Source organism: Alnus glutinosa, chromosome 6 (assembly GCF_958979055.1).
Source record: "Alnus glutinosa chromosome 6, dhAlnGlut1.1, whole genome shotgun sequence".
Classification (NCBI taxonomy): Eukaryota; Viridiplantae; Streptophyta; class Magnoliopsida; order Fagales; family Betulaceae; genus Alnus; species Alnus glutinosa.
This window is the reverse complement of record NC_084891.1, coordinates 7,701,991-7,717,236: the sequence shown is the minus strand read 5'-3', so window position 1 is coordinate 7,717,236 and position 15,246 is coordinate 7,701,991. Positions and strand designations below refer to the sequence as shown.

The 15,246-nt window shown below is 35.9% G+C and overlaps 1 protein-coding gene across 1 annotated transcript; it reads left to right on the top strand.

The window, feature by feature from the left end:
- The first annotated feature begins 8,582 nt into the window (after window positions 1–8,582).
- On the top strand, window positions 8,583–12,207 carry LOC133871479 (uncharacterized). Its single transcript, XM_062308921.1, has 4 exons — window positions 8,583–8,808; window positions 8,865–10,259; window positions 10,455–10,810; window positions 11,578–12,207. Exons 1-4 carry the CDS (start codon window positions 8,583–8,585, stop codon window positions 12,205–12,207), a joined length of 2,607 nt encoding a protein of 868 aa, XP_062164905.1.
- Window positions 12,208–15,246: the final 3,039 nt, after the last annotated feature.

Genomic DNA, 15,246 nt, shown 5'->3' with positions numbered 1-15,246 from the left:
AAATTATGGAAAGTACACCAAATATTAATATAACTCGACTACCTAATCCGCCTCCTCACACCATCTCGCTATCAACTCCGTCACGTCCTCGGCATCGTAGCCCTCGAGAGCCTTCTCCCCTACTCTTTCTCGTACGACCTCGGGCCTATCGCCTCGTTGAATGTTAAGTAGTTTCTTGAAGTCGCATCTCCAGGTCCGTACCTTCTGGCTCACGTCCTTGAGCACTTCTCTTTTTACCTCCGCCTGATTAACAGTAGGCGGGATGAAGTACTCCGTCTGCACAATTATAAATTTGATGACATTAAATTAAATAACAAAGAAAACATCTGGAAAACAAAAAATTAAATTTGATGACATTAAATTAAATTCATGCAAACCTCCTCTTTCTCTGAGGTCATACAAGCAATTCATGGGGTCATATAAACACAGTATACACCCTTTGGCTTGGTGTGTATAATGGAAATATGATACAACATATGTAATAATGCTAAAACATGATCATTGGTTACAAAAACAGAAGGCCATATGGTTATAAATTCTAAGCTTTTGTAACTATCTGAACTAGAGTCGGTAAGCAATTTGCTCACAGAATATTCATATAGAAGTGTCCAATGAATCATAAAGAGAAAAATCAAAACAACCATAAGACATAATGTTGATCAACTCTATACCTAGAAATGTATCACTACCCTAACATCATGCCCATGCATCCCTTGTTTAAATCTAGAACATCAGTTTCGCCTAAAGAGCACAACACATAATGTTGTCAACTCAACAAGTAAGAAAGTAGTCACCATTACGGAACTTTCAGAACATTATTGCAGAAACAAGGGTACATATAGACATATAATTCTGAAATATTTTCATTCAAATCTTTTCTAATGAAGAGATTTAGTTTTCATAAATCATCATAAAAGAAAGCAATATAATTAAAGCTGCATTACAGCTAGAAAATATTTAATCCTACTATTGTATCCATATTAGGGTCAATAGGATCTCACACCAAGCATATATATATATATATATATATATATATATATATATATATATATATATATATATATATATATATATATATATATATATATATATATATATATATTATGTGTAACAGATATAACATACCATCAATGCCTCCCATAAGCGTTGCCTCCTCTCGGCTACGACAGACCCCCAGTAGTCCCGCATATTAACGAATTGCCCGGCTCTAACCAAACTGCCACAAGTTCGTCTGACCTTGTTGGCGCTAAATCCTACGGGCTGGAATGACTGATTGAATTGCAGCACTATCTTCTTTTCTGCTGAGATCTCCCAATAAGGGGATGGTCTATCTATCACCTCGTACTCAGTTACCCCCTCGGCATTTGTACCTGACACATGGTACTATTAATTGTTAGTTATTCAATTACAAGAAATAATTGGCTATATATATACACTTACCGATCAATAAAAGCTGGTCTGGCTGCAGCCTATGCGTATTAGGATCCTCGACATCCCGACCATGGGGGCCGGCTGAACCATCCTGCCCCTGGGGGCCTGTCGAATCATGTTCCACCCCAGCATCCCCATCCGGACCTTGGTGGCCCTCCACACCATGTGACGTCCCAGCCTCATCATCAAACAGCGATGCCACCTGGCTCGGAGAAAGAGTAGTAAGTGTCCATCATGAAATCGTGCATGCCTGGCATGTGCATCGAACTCGGCTGGTCATGTCATGATGGGAAGGCGGGGTTTGGTACCCCGTCTCACCGGGGAGTGACGGTCTGTACGGTGCATGTAGCTCCCCGGTGTTGGCAGATCCCAACAGCGGTGCACTGGATGACGCCCCATTATCTGATCGCGGAATCTGCAGGGGCGGGGACCTCTGTAGTGGGTTTGAAACTTGGGTATCTCCTAGAACTCATTTATTTGCGAAAAAATCAAACATTATTAAACCGGGGTTTATGACTTTTTGTGTGAAAGTCATCAAAAAAACAAATAAAAAAACCAGTTTTTATATTTTATAATTTTTTTTTTGTGTAACTTTTTGTTATTTTGTATTTTTTTTTTATTTTAATAATTTTACAAAGGCTATTTTGTTATCATGGAGAGTATTTACATTTTTTTTGGTAGTTTGAAGGGGATATTGATACAATTGGTAGTTTGAAGAAAACATTAACCACTAAATAGTAGTTTGTTTTTCCTTTAAAAAAATGTTTATTTTTCAAATGCTAAAGAGAGAGAGACAAATTAATTAACACATAAGGTTCCTTCTATGCTGACATGACACCCTGTTTTTAATAATAAAAAAACTCAACGAACAAATTGATATTTTCCCACAAAGAAAACCAAACTCCATAAACCTTAGACATACTTGCAAACCAGATATCATTTGAACTCACAATGTCCACACAAGTCAATTCAATTATTGCAACGAAGATTTAACGATAAGTTCTACTCAGATTTAACTGCAAAAATTCCTAAAAAAAAGAAAAATGAAGAAAGAAAAAAAGTAAAGTCAAGTTTAAAGATTAGAAAAAGAAGAAGTCATTGCAGCAAAGCAGCTGGAATTTTTGCCATTTGTACGTTTACAGCCTTGGCCAGTTCACCCATGCTAAATTCGCTTTGTACGGACCTGTAAAAAAAGTCTTTTCGGCCTATACTTTGTTGAATTATATTATTTATATCAAAATTAGTTTTATTATATTTAAAAGGATTATTATACTTTGATAGTGGTATGAGATTTTTCTATGAAGATATATTATTTGTATGTCAATGAGTGTACAGTATAACAGTACTAAAATGTACATCCAATATATTTGATAATATGGGATCCACATCAAATACATGAGATTCGAAATATGGTACGTTTATAATTTTTATTTAATTTTAACAATTTTTTTTTTTAAAAAAAAATAAAAATTAACTAGCATGATATGTAGGACCTACATGTAAAAAAACGAATCTAACGATTAGTTTAAAAAAATATTATACAAAAATTGTATGAACGTTATAAACGTATCATATCACTATAAGGTCCAATTCGCATGTGGGTTCCATGCTGTTAAATGCATGTGTACACCCAATTAACCATTATTTCAAAATTATAGATTCATAGATTGTATTGCATTCTTTCTCCCTCTCTTTTTCTGATGTGTGTTGTTATATTTTTATCTGAATTCTTATTTGATCATAATATTTTGATAATAAAGTATTGAAAAAAGACGATAGAAGGTCTAATTTGCCACGGCTAGTTACTTTTAAGAGTTGGTCGTTACTTTTTGAACATTAAGGCCAAGACAAAAAAGAGTGCTACTTCCTAAAAAGGAGACAAAGTGTACTTTTTTTCAAAAACTATTTAATTTCAAAAGAGTAGCATCCTCATATAGTCATATGATAATTGGGTATTTTGAACTTGAAGCAACACACGTTTCAATTTAATGTTTTGTGATAGACTCAAAATGACTTCTCATGGTATCATGTCATTTTAGAAGGTTTTCACAAAATATTTTTATTTGATTGGAAATGCTAAGTGACCATTTTATAAAACATGGCATGATTCATTATAAATTCACCTTGAGGCATCAAAACAATTGAGTTTAAAACATAACATTTTTATACATTTCATTTGCATTATAACAACATCCTTATCTCATGAGATCATATCCTCACAAACATAACCAATTATAACTGCACTGATCTCAGTACCCTTAGAACACAAACATAACCAATTTTCTTTAAGTTGCCTTCAATTTAGTTCGGCCATTGCAAAATCAGCCTCTTCATATTTTTGCAAAATCAGCCTATTCCTTGTGATTGTTTTAATTTTTTTATAAACCAAACTCAACCAAGATACACTCTCAGTACAGATTGGAATAGTCACTAAAACAAGGCTACAAAGTACAGAGAACAACATACTGATGCAGTGTCCACGGTGTTAAACAAGCAGAATCACTACTAATGAACAGAAAAGTAAATAAACAAGCAAAATACAACATACTGATGCAGTGTCCACGGTGTTATCAGATTGAAAAGCAAAAATCAAAAATCTAAAAACAGGGCATTCGACCGAGAAACAAAAATCAAATAAGAAATATGAAATTAAAATGATCGAGTTTGTAGATTACCTTGGTGATTTCACAAAAACGCAAAGACTTCACAGGAGAGAGCGGGAGAGATGTTCGCCAGAGAGATGAAAGTTGAAAATGGAAACCAGAGAGTCGGGAAGAAGAAGATATTTAGTAACGTGTGAATAAATGCACGTTACTATTTTATAATTATAGTAACGTGCATATGTTTCCAGGTTACTAATTAAGTTGGATTACTAACGTACAAAAAAACACGTTACTATTTATGATATAATAGTAACGTATATTTTGAGCGTTACTTTAATTTAGTAATGTGTAAAATATTTACACGTTACTATATTATTATTATAGCAACGTGCAATTATCTACACGTCACTAATATGTATAAATGCACACTGACAGAATCGCTTACAAAGCGCGCGAAGCATTAAATTCAGTTTCTGAACATCTATAGTAACGTGAAAATTTTCACGTTACTAACATAGTAACGTGGTTTGTAATTACATGTTACTAACATAGTAACGTGGTATGTAAAATCACGTTACTATAATAACAAACATTTACGAAAATAAAATTCCAAACAATTTAAAAAGAAGGGTTAAATAGAAACTTGGCCCATGTGATTTGCAAACTTTATTTTGTGCCCCTCAGTTTTATTTGAATATCATAGGTGGTACCTTTGCCATGGGAAAATATGCAAATGGTACCTCAGTCCATTTTTTCATTCAAAACTAACGGAAATCCACGCCAGTGCCACGTGGCACCGTTCAAAATGCGATACGTGGCCACACTATTTTTTCTTCTGTTTTTTAAATCTTTTCGATTTAAAAACAAATTTTTTTTTTAAAAAAAAAAAAAAAAAAAAAAGAGAAAAAATTGTAGGAGTGGCTGAGCCACTTTCATTTTTTATTTTTTTATTTAAAATAAAAGGCTTAAAATTTAAAAAAAAAAAAAAAAAAAAAAAACAATAATAATAATAATGAATGGAGGTACCATTTGCATATTTTCCCATAGCACAGGTACCACCTGTACTAAAAAACAACCAATTACCAATTAACTACCAATTTACTCCTTAAACAACCAATTGTGTCAATGTCCCCTCTCAAACTACCAAAAAAATTCAAGTGCATTGCATCGGTATATAACGTAGGTATAATCTCTAAGGACATAGGATCGGTATACAACATACGTACGTATATTCTCTAATGGCATAGGATCGGTATACAACGTACGTATAATCTCTAAGGGCATAGGATCGGTATACAACGTACGTATAATGTCCAAGTGCATTGGATCGGTATATAACGTACGTATAATTGGGTAATTAAGCATAATGTCCAAGTGCATTGGACCGGTATACAACGTACGTATAATTGGGTAATTAAGTATAATCTCTAAGTGCATAGGATCGGTATACAACATACATACGTACGTATAATCTCTAATGGCATAGGATCGGTATACAACGTACGTATAATCTCTAAGGGCATAGGATCGGTATACAACATACGTACGTATAATCTCTAATGGCATAGGATCGGTATACAACGTACGTATAATGTCCAAGTGCATTGGACCGGTATACAACGTACGTATAATTGGGTAATTAAGTATAATCTCTAAGTGCATAGGATCGGTATACAACATACATATGTATAATCTCTAATGGCATAGGATCGGTATACAACGTACGTATAATTAGGTAAGTATAAGGGTTAAACACCATATTTGTACCTAAGTTTTCAGCTTTTAAAAACTAGGTTGGTACCTCTGTTATATTTTTCGTCCAAAAATTAACTAGGTTGGTACCTCGGTATACAACCGCTGAGGTTAACACGTGGTACTATATAATTAATCTTTAAAAATTAATTTAAATTGAAAAAATAAAAAATTTAAAAAAAGGAAGAAAACATGGGGTGTTTGGCCACCCCAGACCGGCCAAGAGGGTGGCTCAGCCACTCCTCTTGTTTTCTTTCTTTTTTTTTTTAATTTTTTTTTTTAATTTTGTAAAGATTTTTACTAGTTACGTTTTAATTTTTTTTTTATGAGGTTGTCCCGTGGCAGACCGTTAATTTTTGGACGGAAAATGTAACAGAGGTACCAACATGATTTTTATTCAAAACTCAGGTACCCCTATGAAACAAATGAAAACTCAAGTACTAAATTTAAAAAAGCTGAAAACTCAAGTACCAATGAGGTATTTAACCTTAAGTATAATCTCTAAGTGCATAGGATCGGTACACAACGTACGTATAAATAATTGGATTATACATTAATAACATTGCACATTGTACTTAAGTATATATATATACATACATGTACATGTATATAAAAAACGAGAATGATTTTTCTACATTAATCCTACACCGAGATACATAGGACAATGTGATGTAGCAATAACACATTTTAATAAAATTTTGGACTAATTTTGTACAAATTAGTAACGTGCAAATAGGGTCACATTACTATTTTATAAAATTAGTGACGAACAAATAGTTTTACGTCACTATAGTTTTATAACAGTAACGTGTAATTGCACGTTACTAAATTATGAAGTAGTAACGTGTAAAATTGTTGCGTCAGTTGCGAACAATAGACACTGCAATTTACACGTTACAAATGTTTATATTACTTACGTAAAACTCATTTGCACGTGACTATTTCATATTATAGTAACGTGCAATGATTTGCACGTTACAATATGTTTTTGACAATCACGCCCTGCGGGATAAAATCCCACGAAGCAGATCATGTTCCTTAATTTCATTTTTGCTCACTGTCTCCCTCTCCCTATCACTCACTGTCGTCTCTCAATTTACAAGAATCCTCCATCTCTGTGTCTCTCCCTCCGGCCGAACCATTATGCAGGTAAGTTTGTGTTCTTCTACTTCCTATTATGTTTAGTGAAATTTTCTTTGTGATTATTGTAAATGATTATTAAGAAATCTTTCTAGAATTTTGATATTTTTTTGAATATCTTGTTAGTTTCTGTTTGTTTGGGGATATTAGTCAAGGGTGTGATGAAAAACAGAGCAACAGCAGCACGCTGGTTGCTCCAAATTCTCTCTATGTTTCTTAGGTTATTTATTGGGATATATAGGATTTTTGTAACATTGCTGCTATATATTAGTAATGTCTTGATCTTGATGCTTCCCGCTTTTAGAATATATATATATATATATATATAAGAGCAAGGAAGTTTCTCAGCACTAAGCTTGAGATATATTGCATGAGATGAGATGAGACCCCAAATTTTGAAGTAACTATTTCGTAGTTTAACTATACAATAAGCATAATATATAGTACTAATGATAACATTAATTTTTCTTTTTTTCATTTAATTTCTTTTTTTAAAAAAAGAAGAAGTTATTGAATAATGCTTACATAAAGTACAACATGAATTTGACCCAAAAGCTATCTAGAACGTACAAAAGTAATATTTCAATGGATTTGCTTAGTTAGAACAAAAGGTATATATTTGAAAATTTAAAATTATAAAAAATCCTTATCCATGTCGAGAACAAAAGTAATATTTCATTGGACATGTTAAGGGCCTTTAGCAGCAATAAAGAGAAATGTGCTAAGCTAGAGGGCCTCCTACTCGCACGTAAGTAGAATTTTGATGGTGGAGGGGGCCATTTTACTGTAAATTTGACAAATTTTCTTAATAATGGACAATTTCAATAATGTAGTTGCCTTTTTTCCTTTATTCTTTAATTTAGTGTTTGTACATGGGTCTATTTTTTTTTTTGTATTTCAAAGCATAAAGTAATAATAATCATATCTATTGGCACAATTGTCATAAAATATTTGCACAATTGTTAGATCCCACACACCCCGATAGTGCTCGTGCGGTGTATGAATAGTTTACTTAGGTTTTCATTGGATATCAAAAGCTAAACATGCTAAAACTGAGTCAATGATTAGGTCTTGAAAGAAACAGAATTGTCTTCTACCCTTAACTTTTGGTCTTCAACTCTTACAGTATATATGTTATGAATGTTAGGCAATTATTGTATTCCTGTGAATTTCTAGAAACTTGGTTATTGGGTCTTGTTCATATTGTTGATATATAGCTTTTGGTTGAATTGATAGTAGATGAGTTATACAAATTTCATTAGTTGATAGTTTTGGTTGTATTGTTGACATACCCTGGTTGAATAGTTGTTTACTTGGTGATCTAGGTCTAATGCTAAAGTGTGGTGTAACCCTGGTTTTTAGTTAGTCAAATTTTATTAATAAAAAAAATGAAAACAAAAGAAGAAAAAAAAACAAAGCTAATAAGTATGAATTGATTAAGGAAACCTTAAAAGCCTTAAACTAAAGCTTTTCAAGATATATGCCTCAATTTATAGCAATTTTTTTTTGAAATTGATAGTAAACTAAAAACTAATCAGTATGAATTGATTAAGGAAACTCTAAATTGATTAAGCCTTAGTTTATATTAAATTGAAGATAGATTTATATATCTCATTGTGTTGGTGTTGCTGTTGTGTACTGGATGTATCGAAAAAGATGGACAGATCTTGGATTACGAAGACTCGAGGTACGAGGGAATACAATAATAGGTGTAATGCATTTGTGGCATTTGCAGTTCGTAACTGCAAAACACCTGATGGTAAAATCCGTTGCCCTTGTAAGGTCTGTCGGAATAACCGTCGCCACTCACCCGATATCGTCCTTGAGCACCTGACGGCGGGTAGAGGAATCATGGTCAGTTACAGAAATTGGTTCTTGCACGGTGAGACGATCGTGTAAATCCTGATGCAGCCTCTTCTTCGAACCTTCATCCAACAGATGTTGCCAGTGCCAACAGTGTAGAACAAGGTGGCGACATGCAAACAATGTTGCGTGATGCATTTGGCATGCATGAGGTCAGGGAGCCCGATCGTGAGCCACAGTGTGTTGATCAGGTGGGTGTGGAAAATGTTACAGAAGAACCAGCTGAAAGTGGCGCTCAGAAGTACTATGACCTGCTAAAGAAGGCGGAGAAGCCACTTCATGGGGGTACTAAACATAGCAAACTGAGTGCTACAGTACACTTGTACAACTTGAAGTGCATGGGCAGACTGAGCAACAATATTTTCTCAGAATTCCTTCAGGTCATCAATCAGTTGCTGCCTGCATGTGATGACGCTTTGCCAGCTAATACGTACGAGGCAAAAAAATATCTCAGTGACATGGGGCTCGGGTATGAGAAGATCCCTGCGTGCCGTAACGATTGTATGTTATTTTGGAAGGCTAACCAGGAACTAGAGTCATGCACCGTTTGTGGAGAATCTAGGTGGAAGGATGAAATTTATTTGGACGAGGATGGTCAACCCACATCGTCGAGAAAGAAACGTCTGGTGAAAGTGTTGCGGTGGTTTCCACTCATTCCATGCCTACAGAGGCTTTTTATGTCGGAACATACTGCACCCCATATGAGATGGCATGAGGAAGACCATACAAAGGACGACGTGTTGAGGCATCCAGCCGATGGCGAGGCATGGAAGTCGTTCGACCTCCTACATCCAGAATTTTCAGCCGACAGTAGGAACGTTAGGCTTGGTCTGACCTCGGACGGCTTTAATCCGTTCGGGAACATGAGCACCTCTCACAGTACTTGGCCAGTCATGCTTCTTCCATACAATTTGCCTCCTTGGATGTGCATGAAACAAACGTCATTCATACTATCGCTGATTATTCCAGGACCAAGTTCACCTGGCATGGATATATATGTGTACCTCCAGCCATTGATTGAGGAGCTACAGAAATTTTGGAACGTAGGGGTGCGCACATATGATGCCTCAAATAAACAGAATTTTCAGATGCGGGCGCAGTTGATGTGGACGATTAATGATTTCCCAGCGTATGCAGATCTGTCCGGGTGGCCCAACAGGGGTGAGAAGGCATGCCCTGTCTGTATGCATTCAACATGGTCTAGACGGTTAAAACACGGGAAAAAATTTTGTTATATGGGACACAGAAGATACTTGCCAATGGATCATCTTTGGAGACGGAACAAGAGGGCATTTGACGGCAACCAAGAACAAGAAAGTGCACCCCACGTGCAAAGTGGTGATGACATCCTGAGACAGTTGGAGGGGATGGTATTTGGAGATGAAAGAGCGGGCAAGAAAAGAGAGAAGAAGTGGAAGAAGAGACGAGCAGCAGAAGATGCAACTGAGAATGTCATTTGGAAAAAGAAAAGTATTTTCTTTAGATTACCGTACTGGAAAGATAATTTATTGTGGCACAACCTTGATGTCATGCACATAGAGAAAAATGTGACGGACAACATACTTGGCACAATTCTCAACATCAAAGGAAAAACAAAAGATGATTACGCAGCCCGCAAAGACTTGCAAGAAATGAATTTCAGGCCTCAATTGCATCTGTTCACAGGTGAGGATGGTCAAACCTATTTGCCTGCAGCTTGTCACACAATGTCCAACGAAGATAAAATAAATTTTCTGAAGGTGATAAAAAATGTAAAGGTACCTGACGAATATGCATCAAATGTTTCTCGATGTGTACGCCTCAAGGAACGTACGATATCGGGCCTGAAGAGCCATGACAACCACGTAATAATGCAAGTGCTTCTCCCTATTGCATTGCGCCGCTCACTGCCAGATAATGTGGTTAGACCTCTTGTTGAGCTGTCCGCATTTTTCAGGGACCTCTGCTCAACAAACTTAACCCAAGAGGACATGGATCGGTTAGAGGGTAGCGTCTGTGCCACTTTGTGCAAGATGGAACAAGTATTCCCCCCTGGTTTTTTTACTAGCATGGTTCATTTGGTTGTGCACCTTGTTCGTGAGTGCCGACTCGGCGGCCCCGTACAATATAGGTGGATGTATCCGGCATAAAGGTAAAATTTATGTACGTATATTTATTAATTTAGATTGGTATGAGTTTTATAACATAATAACTAATTGACGTGAGCGACTAATATTCATATGTAGGAGCCTCGGGAGGTTCAAGTCTACTGTGCGCAATAAGGCAGCTCCGGAGGGTTGCATTGCATAGGGTTACATAGCAACTGAGTTGGTAACGTTCTGCTCGCGATATCTAGGTAACACACCGACCTTCCACAACAGACCCCAACGGAATCCAGATGGTCCAAAGGGGGCAGGAACAAGAGTCAGCCTTAACCGTCTTCAGTTGAGCCAGATTCACCGATATATTATTCTCAATTCTGACGAGTTTCTTCAACTGAGGACGTAAGCTAAAACAAATTTAGGATGTGTTAGATTTTATAAAGTGGACTTGTGAATAATAGATAATGACCCAACAATTTTGAATTGTAGGGTGCACATGGATACGCTAAGGCGATCATACGGTAGGGGGCGAACTACGGACGATCAATTGGAAGCCCAACATCATCAGCAGTTTTGTGATTAGTACCGTGACTACGTAAGTTTAATGTTTGTAGTGCTTAGCTATTACATGTTCAGCTTTTGGTTCACATAAACTAACCGAACTATTTAACTTTTTTATTTTTCATTTTACTTAATTGTGCTCGCAGGTCGATCAATTGGACTCTCAACGTTGGGAGGAGATGGGAGAGAAGCTGGTTATGCATTGTAGGGGCTCGAAGGAGATAGCCAGTAGGTTCAACAGATACGTGGTTAACGGCAAAATGTTTCGCACTGTTGCACATGATGTGGGGAAGAGAACACAGAACAGCGGCGTGTGCGTGCCTACCGTTGATGGCTTGACATACTACGGGAAGTTAACAGATATAATTGAGGTCGAGTATTACGACAGGACTAAGTACGTCATGTTCAAGTGTGATTGGGCGGACACCACGAGAGACAGGGGATATAAGGTGGATGAGTACGGTATGGAACTTGTCAGCTTCAATCGCCTTGTTCACAGGGGAGACCTGGTGACTGATGACCCATATGTACTAACTTCACAAGTTGACCAAGTATTTTATGTTGGAGATGAGAGAAACCCAGGTTGGGCTTGTGTTGTGCGGACTAAACCCAGGAACGTCTACGACGTTGGTCAGAGTGAAGGGTCTCATGATTCACTAGACACCTACGCGTGCGAGCCGTTGCTATTAACCAGAAATAGCAATCAAGATCCAAGTGATGAATTTGACCACGTCCGAACGGACTTAGAGCCAATCTTAGCGTATGTTATTCAATAAAACTTGACTAATTTCCTATTATTTATTTTTACATTTATTGGTAATTGCTAACGAATTGGTGAATCATTAATACATATGATAATGATTAAAGTGTGCATTAGGTTAAAAATATAGTACTCATTTTAAAATAATTAAAACCAATTCATGTTTATGTGCATCATGTATATAGCATTAATTTTGGTACGTTGTGTATTTTGCAGGTTACCATAGCACTTGACGAATATTCCACGTCTCGCTTGAATGTTAGATAGTCTGTTTGCGGCAATTCAGGTAATAATTAAAGACTTGTTTGTGTGGAGTTATTTCTTTTAATGTTGATGATACTTCTTATCTTTTCATGCGTTTCTCCTAAGTGTTGGACCTAATATGATGCTATTGTATTGTTATTTGCTAAGTGTGTTTCTTTTATCATGTGTGTGTGTGTGTGTGTATATATATATATATATATATATATATATATATATATATATATATATATATATGTATATATATAGAGAGAGAATGCTGTTGCGCAACTATTAATTGTTGTTCACGTATCTGTGGTGATGAAACCGACTGATGCACAACTATATTATTTCGAGTCATTGATTGTGTTTTGCGTATAATGTTTATGTATACTTTGATCATATATATGACAAAACAAATATTGGTTGTATGATTTTTAATAGTTGTGATTGACGTTGATAATGTATATTGTTATGATTGTTGTTGGAATACATGTTCGTGTGTAGCATGTACAAATATATAGCATTAATTTGGGCACGTTGTGTATTTTGCAGGTTATCCTAGCACTTGACATATATTTCACGTCTCGTTTTCATGTTAGCTCGTATGTTTGCGGCGGTTCAAGTAACAATTAATGATTTTTCTGTGTGATATTTTTTTTTAATGTTGATGATGTTTCTTTACTTTCTAGGTGTTAATCCTAAGTGTTGGCCTTAATAGCACGTCACACGTATTGTTGTTTGCTGAGTGTGTTTGTTTTATCATTTATAGGTAATATGGAGCATGCTGTTGCGTAATCGTTGGTTGCTGTTTACTTATCTGTGGCGAGGAAAAAAGCAGCTTCATGCAGAACTTTGATCATATATATCAAAACACAACTATTGGTTGTATGATTTTATTTGTTGTGATTGACGTTGATGATCAATGAGGAAGTATATTATTGCTATAATTAAATGTAAAATGTTGTAATTGTTGATGAATTGATGGGAACGTATAAATTTTTGTGATTGACGTTGATAATCGATGGGAGTGTATATTATTATGATTGTAGTTGGAATTGTAGCGAATATTTTAATGTTTATTGTAATTCGTTTATCAGGTTCGCTAGAAAATTATTTGGGAGATTAAAAAATAAAATAAAATAAATTTTTTTTTTTTATCCCATTCTAATTTTGTGGCGTGCTAAATAAAAGCACGTTACTAATATTGTAAGGGTACAGGTTACTAATATTAGTAGCCTGATTAAGGTTTTCACGTCACTACAATATAGTAACGTTCAAATTGCGCGTTACTAATATAGTAAGACGTCATATCTAGAGTATAGTAACGTGATATTTACCACGTTATTGTACTCAGTAACGTGATATTTACCACGTTACTGTACTCAGTAACGTGATAAATGTCACGTTACTATACTCGCAACCTTTACATAAATTATTACTATGTTTACTGGCGTCTTATTCGCACGTTACTATATATTTACTAACGTGAATTTTTTATGCGTAAGTATTTACTAACGTGATGTCTATTTGGACGTTACTAAAATTATTTTACTAATTATGGGATTAGGAACGTGAATATAACGCCACTGACTTCAGGTTACTATAGTTTACTAACGTGTAAAAGGCTTTTGCACGTTAGTGAACCCAGGTTACTAAATCATCTAAACATAATTTCAAAAAATAAAAAAATTCTTTGTATTTACAATTTTGAATATAATAAAGAATAATAAAATATAATACAAAAAAATCGCACACCCAAATGAACCCTTAATATCACGTCAGGAAGTTTGTATTTGAGAATATTAGAGTAAGTGCATGTGTGGCGTTCCTCTTAACCTAATGACCTGAGTGATCGAGGCCGACAATTATTTTTAAGCAATTTGCACATTCAATATAAAATTTAATACATAATTAATGAATTAAGGCTAATGGGTCTGACATATTTAATCAAACAATAAAGCACTTAGACACCCTTATAATTTAACAAGTTTTGTGTTGTCCGTCGATGCATGGCCTATGTGGGGGTTTAATAGTAACATGTTAATAGTTAAAATAGTTAACTTTATTTATAATTTGACCTAAATATTACAATACAATATTTGGGTATATACCCCCATAAGCGAGATAGGACATGTAATTGAAAGTGAAATGAGGTGAAAAAAATAAAATTATTAAAACACAAGGGCCAAAAGGCCAAGGATTTCCTGTGGCTATGATGAAAGAGAGATAAGCTCTGCCTTCTATCTAAAATTTCATTTCTTTGATAACACATTCTGCCCAAACACCATGGGAGGAGGGAAGCATTGTGCTTCCCTCCTCCTCCTCTCCCTTTTCTCATTCTCTTCTCCCCTTTCCTCCCTCTGCTAACGCCTCTGCTGAGGCCTTTATCTTGCTAGAGCTTGCTTTACCTTTATCCACATCTTTCGAGGTATTTTACTTGCTTTCCTACACTTCAACATAGCTATCACCGGCTTCCACTCTCGTCCTCCACCGTATATACTGTGATTTTTGGCTAGGTTGTTGGGGTCGAAATCTTTGGATTTAGATCTACACTCCTCTGTCAACTTTTGCATGACACGCACCTCTCCAGTGGTTTCGCTGGCATCTTCCGCTTCCATCGATGGTTGTCGCGTCCTCTTCTGCCATCCATGCTTCGGAGAGTGGCATGCACGCGTCAAAGAGTTTGTCTCCTTTTTCCGGCGCGTGGTGCCCACGCATCTCCCTCCATCCTTTCCCCGCCCCGGTTTTCGATGGCTCTCAGCGGCCCCTTGCGATCCCCGCTGGAGAGAGGCTTTTCAGGGGCGGCGCGTGG

What these genes read in the sequence shown, in the direction of transcription:
- LOC133871479 (XM_062308921.1), top strand. Translation starts at nt 8,583, where the DNA reads ATGGACAGATCTTGGATTACGAAGACTCGAGGTACGAGGGAATACAAT. An exon ending in TGTCATTTGGAAAAAGAAAA is followed by an intron (nt 10,260 to 10,454) that starts GTATTTTCTTTA and finishes ATCTGTTCACAG; the next exon opens with GTGAGGATGGTCAAACCTAT. An exon ending in CTTTGTGCAAGATGGAACAA is followed by an intron (nt 10,811 to 11,577) that starts GTATTCCCCCCT and finishes TTGTGCTCGCAG; the next exon opens with GTCGATCAATTGGACTCTCA.